Here is a 12,268-nt window from a genome sequence, read left to right on the forward strand (position 1 = left end):
CCCAATGTAATAAACATTCAAAGTCTTTAATAAATGTGACGAAAGTGAAACTTCATGCCAAACTCCATATGGAAGGACTCGGTAAGGATGTATTCGTATGGTCGGTAAACACGACTGTTCTGTCTGCCTTTCACTCCCTGTCACTCAAAGCTGGAGATGCTGGTACAGCTCTTTAAAAACCTGCTCCGGGGTCACGACAATATGGTGCATTTCTTTTCTCATCTGTCCATATTAACAAACAGACCCCCTGAGGGATTTGAATATGATAAATGATACTTTCACGAATTACTGAGGCCATCTGGTTGATGTTGAGGAGCAAATGGAGGAACATATGGCCAAATGGATAAAAAGCAACGCAAGACAAGAAACAGAAACTGACTATCATGAATACAATCAGCAAAACTAACTGGATTTAAAATAATTTTTTAAATATACACTCAAAAGTCTGAAGAGATAAAGTAGGATCTTCCTAAAAGCAGAAAGCTAAGATTAAAAGCATAACTTCTGTTCCTTTGGCTCAGTTTAGCTGATGGAGAAAAATCTGAGGGATTGCCAGCATAAGCTGCTTTGTGATTTTTGGAAAGATTTACAACATGGAATTAAACAGAGCACAAACATGAAGCTGCTGAGGTCAAATATGTTCAATGAGGCTTAACATGTTCAAACCTCACTGAGAAACTAATACCACACAGATAAGACTAAACAAATAGGACCACTTTCAGAAAGAAGAGTTATTACGCTATCATGTAGAACTATTATATGTTCAAAAACTGCAGAATCCAAATTAGTTATTTCTATGAAAATGAGATGACTGGCAGAATTTCCTCTTTTTATTATGAATCATGTTGCCATGAATCATGTGCTTCAGCTCAACAGCACTTATAGAAGTCATTTTGGGGAAATACAGAGTTTCAAAAAGGAGTTTGCTATTTAACCAATGGTCAGACTAATGCTTAATGTGTTGCAGGCTTTTTGTTGGCTTGCAAATGTGCTGAACTTGGATTTTATATGAACAGCTTTAACGTTTCCTATAAGCCTCTATACCATGGCAAGATTAAAACTGAAACAAAGGGGCAGATTAACGACGTGCTGGATTTAACATGTGTCAACACACTTTCAAGAAGCCTCCGCTGTGAGGTGTGACCAAAGTGTTGACAACGTCAACCAGCGATACGTTCAGGGACTTTGAAAGACTTCTCATTATATTATATAGCAAATTGAACAGGCGAGGAGCGTGAGCTCAACATACAATTCTAAAACAGCTGCAGGTAATAAAGCATGTGCAAAAGTAAGCGGACATCAGAGTAATGCTCAAATTGAAAGCCATTTACCAGCGACATAAGCCAAAGCGTATGGATTTTAAAGTCATACTTACAGGAGAATTAGAGAGTGGTTAGCTAATGACTGCTGCAGTGAGGAGGCAGGAAGCGCTCTGTGTGGACAGTGTGTGCATGAGTGTGTGAGTGTGTGAGTGTGTGAGTGTGTGTGTGTGTGTGTTAGCGGGAAAGGGGGAGTTGGTGCAATGGCGTAACCCAATCGGCTTGAGTGACAATGCATAAGAAGGAGGGGGGTCGGGGACTCTGACAACATAGGCTATTCACTGGTAAAGAGAAAAGGACACACACTAAACTTAACTGACACACTCAACACAACACAGCACAGCACAACACAACACAACACAACACAACACAACACAACACAACACAGTCTAAAGAAGAACTTCTTCCTATCCTCAACCTCTTATTTTCTCTTTCACTTCCCTTCAACTGCTGGATCTGATATGAACAAGTCAGTTGAGCAGATATGGAGCAAAACAGACCAGATTTGATTTGATGCTAACGTCCTTCGCACTCATATTAGCATGCTGCAACAGCCTGAGGCACACTGCTTCACTTCACAATTCCAACACCTATTCGAGTCTATTAAAAGTCAGAGCTGCAAGAAGGCAAAATGTTGTCCGCTTACCCACATCCATGACTGAGGTAGCCAATCCCATTTGCACAATTTTTTGGGCAAGTTTCCAGGGTTTTATATCACTCTTTCACGCTTGGCCAAAATTGACTCCAATCTGACAGACAAATTACTCTCCAAGAAAAAAACACAATGCTAAAATTGAAAGTGCAATATGCATGGTTCAGCACGGGGACGGAGAAGAAAAAGCCTTCCTCTGGTGCTAAATGTGATTCCAGCCTATCCATCCAGATGTGGCGAGAGATTTGAAGGCGCTTCAGTCTGCTCCAGTGTTTTTGTTCGGTTAACCTCCCCCCACTCCTCTGACTACAGTGGTCCACACTAAAACCAGCCTGGCACAGCTGATTTTGCAGTACTGAGCTGTCCCACTAATGGTGTAGCCACTAATCCTGTTACTGGGACTATTTGCTACCAGTCAAAGGGACACCCCCTACACACACACAAACAGACACACACACATGTATACAGCCGCTGAAGAAAGCCTTTGTGTGCACATGGATGCACACTGTTACAAATGGAAGCACACAGCTCGCTGGCCATCAGCACTTCAAGACAGACAAAGCAAATAAACAGAGCTGCAGGGCGTTACATGTCGTTGCTGAAATAAAGTATTAGTATTGTAAAATTCATCTGGTGACTACTAAAAAGCACATCATCTGTTCTCACTTGTTAGATAAAGTAACATTTTTGGGCTTTTGTTAAAAAAGACTCGAAAAATCGAGCAATTTTACCTGTAGCACATTTATAAAAATATATAAAAAGTGGATTATTATCAAAATAGAGTTATATCCAACGTCCTGTATGTTAGTGTGTAGTCCACATTGTGCAATTATAAAGCCAAAACTTGAACCTATGTTTGTATTAATATGCATGGATGACATAGCAAGCACATTGTTTCTATTTCTATATTAATAAAGAAACGACATTATGAGCATGTCTGTATGTGTGATGGTGGCCGAAGGTGTGAAACTGCTTAAAATGTCACAATCCCCTACCTGACATGGAGCTGTCATGTTTTTTGGAGGATGATTTGTTTTCTTGTTTGAAGGAATTCTCGTCGTCTGCGTCCCCATCCCCCCACCAAGACGGCTGGCCGTACAGCGGCGTCCCGCGGGGCAGCGCCGCAACGTCCCCTGAGACAGACGCACACACAGACACGTTTCAAGTAAACTATTATATTGTAGTGCTGGTCTTAAGTGTTTACTTTGACATATTAAGGTAGATGAGCAGTTTATTGAAATCATGATGCCACCAAGATGCTTTTTGTAAATGTGTTTGTGTATCAATTCTACTCAAGTCGTGTCTTGCACCACTGACCTAATTCCAGAAGTTTAGCCAGCAGGATGCACACTCATGCTCTTGCTCTCTCTCTCCCTCTCTCCCTCTCTCCCTCTCTCTCTCTCTCTCTCTCTCTCTCTCTCTCTCTCTCTCTCTCTCTCAGACACAAGCAGGATATAAAAAACAGGGACTTTCCGTTTGCCTTTCTGCCCTCATCAGGATGAAAGCCGACATGGGACAAGCATTATGTGTAACCTCTTTTAAAAACTGAGTTCAGAAGTGAGGGGAAAACAGTTGAGCTATTCAGCAGAGGTTAACAATTTTGGACCATACTGCTTGATGACGCCTCTTCAAGTGTTCATTTACACTCGTTGCTCCTTCCTTTGCCCCATCTTTTTTTTAAGTACCCCTTATTTTGCACGGTGTGGGTTTACTCACACTATAGTCGAAAGATTACCACTGCTCTGTGCGAACTTAAGTTTCTATATTAAACCTATTGAATGTATGTTTACTATGAGGCATAATATCCGGGTGAGGCCTGACGTTACAGGAGTAACACTGCAGAATTATAAACATATGGCCATAAAACGACTGGCTCACGGGGTGATGAACAGGACTGCTTATTTAGGTCCAAATGTATAAGTATATGTGCATGTCCAGAGGTCTAAGTATTTTAAGAAAAGTAGAGCCTATATAAGACTTTGAACTGTGCAGGCTCTCTGACCCTGTTGTTATTTAATCTCTTCAAAACACAAGCCCTGTGTGGCCTTGTTTCAACATCTGGAGATTAACCAGCACCCCAGCATGATCACTGATGTCAATGATTAGAGACACCCTCAAACCAAAACTGCCTCTGTGATAAATCACAGGCAGACATGCTGGTAAAAGACCTGTTTCTGGTGGCTATGTCCACCCCCTACTGGCCTGAAATAAAATCCCACCACATCGAATCAGCATATCTCTGTGTCCCACAAAGACAGCCTACAATACGATTCCACCAACAACATAGTATTCTCAAACAGGCAGGCATCGATGTAACAGATCATCACTAGACATTCAAACTGTGTGACATTTGTTTGAATCTGCAGCCCTTATTTTCATGTTTACATGACAAATTTGTACTTTTTTCCTGGCATAACAAACAAATAATATTCTAATAATATGCTTTCTGTATTTGCATTGGCAAAAATTGGGCACAATGGGTATATAGAAAGAAACACATGGTGCTGACAGATTCCCCTCCACTCAGCCTCTCACCTGCCATCCTCTCCTCTGTTTTGTGCATGTCTGCAGATTTAGCTGCTGGCTCTTTAGATGAACTGAGCCCGTCTGTTGCTCTGCTGTCCGCCGGTTTATGGCTGCCACCACTGGGGGACTTCAGTGACTTTGTTGGGGTCTTAGTGGGAGACTTGCTTGTTCCTGTGGTGGCGTCACCGTTGGATAGCTTCTTGCTGAGCTGAAGGCCACTGGTGAATTTCTCATGCTAAAGTGGAAAAAATTAAAAATAAAAATGTTGAATAAAAACATCACTGGTATAATGCAACGGTGTGAAACTGTTTAATTAATGTTACCTTTAGTGCTTCCTCGGGCACTGTAAGCTCTCCTCTCACCACCGTGAACAGGTTGGTATGTGAAGAAGGAAGATTAAGGAAGCAACAACAAAAGTAAAAAACTAATTTATAACGTCTCACCTGAAATGTTTCTATTTATAAAGTCTACAAGATCACCGGATGATATGTGTGGATGCTGCACACTTTCAATAGATCACAACAATCAAAGGATATCATATCCGAATCTCAGCTTGTCCTCCATCTTCAGAGTGATGTACATCTGCTCCTGAATGCGAACATCATTTACAAATGTCTGCGGATTGAAGAGGAATGCAAGTAAAATTCAGATATGATCATTTTAATATAATCCAGCACATAGTCTACAAGAAATATTTGCACCTAATATACTCACAGCTATCTATCAAAGTATTTTAGGTCAAATTATGTCTCAGCACAAACCAGCATCAGATTAAGGTTAAAGAAGGTGGACATTTGTTTTTTTACATATGTACAGAAGAAAAAAGCAGCAAATAAAAGACTGTCTGGCACTTTTGCATGAAATATAACCACTGAAAGGATCAAGTGTTTCATCCAAATACCTGCAGATTACTTTTCTGGTGATTAAAACAATCAACCTAAAATGTTTATTCCAGTATGTGTGGGTGTGTGTAATGTTAAGCAGTCATTAGTTTGCATTCCCTGAAGTAAATGCAAGTGTGAATGATGAAGCTGAATAAATCTGAACTGTGATGCTGATGAAGCTGAAGGAAGTTATAAGGGATCTCTCCCATCCGCTTTGTCTGGGTTGCAATGGAGATGCTGAGATCAAAGATCTCCTTTGACTCAGCATGTCAAACTCCAAAAACAGCAGAACACTTTATCAAACTTAAAGGCTCACAGGTTAAAATGGAGGACAGACGTGGGGGCGTTTTAAAAGTTAGATCAAGTCTCTAGCTGAAACTATAGTGACCTCACCTGGCGTTGAAGACAGGATTTTTTTTTGTGTTTTTCACTTGAATCCCATCCACTTTGAATTGGAATTTTCTTTCCGCAGTTTTTTGCGATTTTCGCGGAAACGGTAAGCCGAATCGTGAACAAAAGTCATAGCACATTATTCATGAATTGTCCACACGTTTTGACGTGCTTTGTGTGTACATGCTCCCAACGATGCGGGACTAGTTACACAGCAAAAAAGCGGTGGAAGAAGAAGATTAAGATTAAAACATCAATAGTAATCTTCGCACCTTGCCACTGACGTGCACAAGAATAAAAATTTGGATAACTAATGTATGCCTGCCTTTAGCATTCACACAATAATAATAATACAGATTTGGATCACTAATGTATGACTGCTTCAGAATTCACACAATAATAGATTTAGATTTTCAAAGAGGCTCTGGTGTGCAGGAATCACAATCAGTTATAAATAAGCACCAAAGCAAAACAAAGCATGTTTAATTTGAAGTTTTAGTTTCCATCTCTGTCCTTCTCCTAAAGCCTTTCCCCTCCTTTCACTTGTCTATCACGCTGGCACCGCTGTTGTAATAAAACATTCCTGTCTTCTCTCCACTGAGATGAAATCCCAACAAACCGAATGAAGCAGGGAAGAACCGGCTTCGGCAGCGCAGTAAACGGTGACACTCCCCATAGCGCACCACTGTGGTAAAGCTCTGGATATCCACTGACTCAGCAGGAGAAAACTTCCGCTAAATGCCGCCAAAAGAGGCAGCATGGTTAATGACACAGCAGGAAGCCGCGCTGACTCCGGCTTCCCGTCTGAGAGGATGTGAAGGACATATGTGTTTCATCTGCTGGGCGATGAGTGAAGACTAATCACTGCACATGACTAACGCCATGTGGAAAGTACTCCTACATTTTACTGAGAAACAGTTTCAAAGAGACACAGAGATATGGTCCATCCATCCATCCATCTTCTCCCGCTCATCCGTTTCCGGGTGGCGGGGGTGGCAGTCTGAGAACCGTCAGCCAGATCACACTGCACCGATTAAGAACCTTCCTGCGGGTGGTGAGCCCACCAGAAATATGATGTTTATTTTTATTTACTTATTTATTTATTTTCAAAAAACAACAACAATAAATATGTTTAGATCTGACCCTGAACTGGAAAAAGCTTGATAAAAAATGCATGGATGGATAGCAACAGAATATAGCTGAAATCCCAGAGAGTAAATAAATGACAGTGTGAAAACAAATAAAAAAAAATTTTTTTACAGTTTACATCAAAACAAATATGAGTTTTACCACAACAAACCTAATCAGTCCCCAATAGTTGCATCCTCGGGACAACAGTGTGCCCAACGCCAGTCATTCACTCTTTACTGATCTGTACTTAATTTTGCAGTTCATATTCACGGACTCTATCTTAATCTTTCTTACCTTTAGGTGTATTCTGTATTGAACATATAACTATACAACATAACATATATATTTGATTTGATTTTTGACAGACGTGGATGCCACCGCCTGCCAAAGGTAACTGAAGTGAATCCTTTCTCATGTATACTTAGCTGGCACTTTCTGCCAGCGGACCCATTTTCACTTTTCAGTAGGTTAAAATATTCATTTTTGCAATATTCATGCTGTACTGTGTTGTCTTCAGAGTGGAAAATATGTTGGGTGTGCAGGTTAGACGGCGCTTGTAAATTAATTGGGAGCTGACCGCACACCCCAGAGCTCGGTTTTACTGACAGAGTGACCCTTTAGTCCATATCTGGATCGCAGACTTTACCCTGAAGTTGTAATTTGCATAATTAGGTTCAGATTTAAATTGAGCTGAGACTTGATATTAATCTTCATTGACTTAGAGATTGATTAGTGGCAGAAAAAGCAAAAGGTCCTATTGACTGACGGAAAAAAATAACGTCACATCTTACCTTCTCACATGCTATCCCTGTTTCCATCCACCTCTCTCTGAAACCCCTTTCTCCTCCTTCAGCTGATAATCTCATGCTCTTAATGCTCCCTCTCCGTCATCCATCTCTTTCTTATTCTGCTCTGTCCTCTCTACATTCACTTTTATCCATTTGTCTTTGTCCTCACATCTTCCTACTTTGCATATTTTGTTGTCTGTGTACTCACCCCATTCAGGCTGCCCAGGTCCTTGACCTTGTGTTCATCAGTCCCAGCCTCGTAGTTAATGACTGCATGCTGCTTGTCCACGCTGCGGGACTTTAAACAAAAGCAAACACAAACAAATAATATAACAAACCAGTGGCTGCAGCTGTGAGCTTGGCGAGATTATTGACATCTCATTAAGGAAAGTCGTAGCTACATTGACAAACTATTAGTTTTACAAGCTGTATAAAAAGAAAGCAAGCAATAACATCAGTACAAGGATTTATGTGACTAAAGACAGCTGTCTGTGCAGACTGAAACTCTTATATATCGCTGTGTTACTACACATGATATCAATCATAACAACGAGAAGCACATCAGCAGCTATTTCAGTTTCTGTGACACAGCTCACTCTACACACCTTCACATTGAGGCTCAGCTGTTCACACACACACACACACACACACACACACACACACACACACACACACACACACACACACACACACACACACACACACACACACACACACACACACACACACACACACACACACACACACACACACAAGCAGACAAAGGACAGCAGATGAACAATGAAGGACGGGATGAAATATTGATTTTCTGCAGCCTTCCCATATGAGCCCATCAGCTGTTTGGAGATTAAACAAACACTGCGACCTTCTGTGTGGAGGACGACATAGTGCAAACCTCGGGATGAAAGTATTGTGTGAAGATAAGACAGATTTAGCCGAGGAACATTTCTGCAGTCTCAAATGCCTTCCAAAACATTCTTTAGTTGAATCGATACAATGCATCTCTCTTGATTTGAATAGCCTGGCATAAACTGGCCTTAACAATCACAGAAATACAAACAATGACATGTAATACAGGCACAGAGAACCACAAAAAGGATCGGCCTATTGTGCTGAAGTTGCTGACTCCGCCAGCTGAAACTCATATTCAGTTCTCATATGGCATTCCTTCAACTCAGTCGCTCTTTCTTTCAACAAAAAGCACACTCATGCTGAAGCAGAAAAGTGGAGATAAGACTGAAGCAAAACCGAGGGAAGCCACTCCAGAGGGCTTAACGTGGAATAGATTACTTTAGTGAGATTAGGCTCGATCAAACAGGATGGAAGAAATCTGAGCTGCTCGCTATAGCTCAGACTGCAGGAGAAAGGATCCCTGCTGCTATGCTCAAACGCACTGCTGACCGACAGAACCTGTGCAGAGTTCAGATGTGCAGGAGCTCAGTGAGACTAGAAAGTGAGTGTCAGCAATATGAATAAGCCTGAAGTGGAAACTAACTTTTCCAAAGAGTGCTTGTGGGAGTACATGTGGATACACAAAGAGAGACACACTCTGTCTGCGGATGAGCTGTGCAACAAGATAGCAGATAAATCTCCGAGATAGAATTCAACCGAACTGTCTCTTTTCTGTTTTTCTGCCAGAAGCAAAACACATTATAGGACTCAGACGGACACCATAAGTTTGATTATTCCTGCAGTGACAATGCTCTGCTTTATTTTCAGCTTAGGAATGTGCAAAGATCTATCATGACGCTAAAAAGCACTGGCATATATCTTCATGTGATGTGTGTGTGTGTGTGTGTGCCTTGTGATGAGGCCTTGGCCTGTTGGGGTAGTCACATGGAGGATCACTGTAAGCCACTTCGCACAATTAACAAAAGAGTAGTACCAAACAAACACACCAAACCAAGAAAACATGGCCTTGATTTGAAGAATCCCTTTAAAACATCCAAAAACATGAATATGTAGAATATGTAGAACTTGAGGTCAATACAAGTAAAAAAAGACAGACCTCTCACAGTAATGTAAAACTGCAAATCGCGGCTATCTCTTTGATCGTGGCTTGAAATCTTACATTGTGAGAGGGATTCCTGGGTGGCCAGTTCTCAGTTGTCCAACCACAAACAGCTTGAGGTCATCTTCTGACAGTGTCACAAACTCCTCAAGCATTTCTTGGTCGTCTCACTTTACCCCACAGTGTGACTGCAGCTACAAGTTACAGCTAATCACAACCATTAGAGATTCCCAAAGTGGTGCGATACTGGACTAGGAACACTAAAACAGCTTTATTTATGAATATGCTGAAGGCACCGATGGAGTACGTAAATGACACGCAGGATATTATTCTTACTCTCAGTGGTTGTCCACATATTAGGGAAACAAGCTCATGATCATAATCCATCCTACAGTCTACAGTGAGCTTATGATAGAGTATTTTTTGTTTAGAATAAAGTATTTATTGTAAAAAAAAAAATCTAAATAATCTTCAAAGACCAGGCCTTCGATTGTAAAAAAAAAAACTAAAACTTTTGACACAATTACTGCTTCATGGTTTAGCAGTATTTCTACGTATTTCTATGTATGAGAGAATTATAGTAGAGTGTGTAACAGCAGAGCATTAAGAAAATACAGTTAAATATGATTGATGCCACTGTTTATACTGCACACACAGCATCATCAATAAGGATTTACTGAAAAGTTTTATATTCCCCCACTTCAATAAAAGTCCACCTGAACAGCGCTTCCATTAGTCCTTTACTCAAGGTTATATTTTATTTATACCTTTATTTGTAATGGTAAATAGATTACATACAGTATATACAGCACTTTTCCACTGCTTGAGCTGCCCCCAAAGTGCTTTACACTGTTAATGGCATTCCCACTGGGAGCAAAACCGTGGTCAGTGTCTTGTTTAAGGACACAACATGGAAGTGGGAGATGGGGAATCAAACCTGCAACTAATTGAGAGATGACCACTCTGGCATATAGAATGACCAAAATATCTCAGTATAATTTGGTCAAACTCAGCATTACAGGAAATTTACAGCTTGAAAGAAAACTAAAACATATAATCTAATAAAAAAAAACTGTGGCAATGTTAACAACAACTAGAATGTAGGGCACTGCTGTTGTACTAGACTGTGTTAGATTGTACAAGAATACTTGCATGTGCACGATGTACGTCTCAAAACAGCTGCCATCACCAGACACATACGTGAGTATGGTGTGAATAGTGAACGGAAAACAATATGGGAGGAGTCGCTCCGTATTAAATGCGTTTCTGACAATCAGACGTTCATATAGACGGTGGTGGAAATTAAAACCTTTGAAATGCTACGACGGAGAGTAAACACTTTCCACCACAACTGACTGAGTCAGATAAGATCTAACTGAAGAGGTATCTGCCCCACTTTCTAATAATAGTGCGGTGACTCGAGGTACACACAAGTCCACCCCAAGTCATTCCTCTGGATGTACGCAGAGCCGCACAGACACAAACTCACACACATGAAGAAAAAAAATCAACACACAAACATGTTGTGCTTGTGGAACAGCAAGCGCCGATCTAGGTTTTATTTAGTACACTTATTATAGCTCTGTTATTATCTTATGAAACGGGTCAGTGTGAAGTCAGCAGACTATTTGTGTGGCAGTGAGAAATTCCTAAACAAGTACCAAACTCTCCGTGTGCTTTCCAGTTATCAAATTATAGTCATGGTTCCATTTGACTTCCAACACACTACACTACACTGCACTACACTACACTACACTACACTGCACTACACTACACTACACTGCACTACACTACACTACACGACACTATCTGGTCTTTATGGAGTGAAGGCTGTTGTCGTTGGAGACGTGGCCTTGTGCAGCTCCCTCACCTGTAGCATGAGCTCGCAGTCATCCCGCCCCACAAAGATCATTTCCCGGGGGAGCCGGTGGCGGGTCCCCCCGCTGCTCACCAGGAACCAAGAGGTCACGCTCATCTCTGCACACTGCTGATGGCCCCTCAGAGACACTTCCTGTGATGGCAGAAAGAAGAAAAGGTTCAGGTGACCCGTGGCTCAGGAAACTCATTGTGATTTTGCTGAGGCAGATGTAGCAGAAATAGTCAAACAAAAGAACAATTCCCAAGTTTATAATTTTAGACTGTAATTTGAGTACAGACCAGATAGAGTTATAGAGGTTAGCTCTCTCGCCTTACAGTGAGAATCCTCCCAGTGCATGTGGGGGTTTCTCCTTGGTATTCTCGTTTCCTCCCGCAGTCCAAAAATATGTAATGGAACAGGGGTGTCAAACACCTTTCAGTTCAGGGGCCACATACAGTGGGCCGCACTGGTAAAACAGTGCCATTATAAAACTTTAAATTTAAACTTTAAAGCTTTTCATTGTTGTGGCACAGAGTATTTGTGATGAAAATGTCTGTTTTTCACAAAGTTTTTAAATGACTGCAATCTCAACACGAAGCCAATTTTAATGAAACCTTCTGGTGCAAAATACAGTGAAATGTCCCAAGAACTTGGATAGGCACCTAAAGGTTTCATGGCAGCATCATTGATATTTCAGCTTGATTCTCAG

At 41.1% G+C, this 12,268-nt stretch overlaps 1 protein-coding gene across 6 annotated transcripts in view; it reads right to left on the minus strand.

The window, feature by feature from the left end:
• Positions 1 to 12,268, minus strand: part of cep170aa (centrosomal protein 170Aa) — a 42,405-nt gene that overhangs the window by 19,203 nt on the left and 10,934 nt on the right. For 4 of the 6 annotated variants that reach the window (XM_080481377.1, XM_080481375.1, XM_080481376.1 and 1 more), the window contains exons 1-2: positions 4,507 to 4,672; positions 2,967 to 3,104 (exon numbers count right to left, since the gene is read on the minus strand). In XM_080481377.1, coding sequence (XP_080337503.1) covers positions 2,967 to 3,104; positions 4,507 to 4,534 — 166 coding nt within the window. In that variant the 5' untranslated portion in view covers positions 4,535 to 4,672. Of the gene's footprint in view, positions 1 to 1,375; positions 1,433 to 2,966; positions 3,105 to 4,506; positions 4,733 to 4,820; positions 4,880 to 5,033; positions 5,113 to 7,898; positions 7,989 to 11,571; positions 11,713 to 12,268 lie in introns of those variants that run through there. The other 2 variants (XM_080481379.1, XM_080481378.1) reach the window with 2 other exon arrangements.

The sequence above is a fragment of the Lipophrys pholis genome (assembly GCF_963383615.2).
Source record: "Lipophrys pholis genome assembly, chromosome: 15".
Lineage (NCBI taxonomy): Eukaryota > Metazoa > Chordata > Actinopteri > Blenniiformes > Blenniidae > Lipophrys > Lipophrys pholis.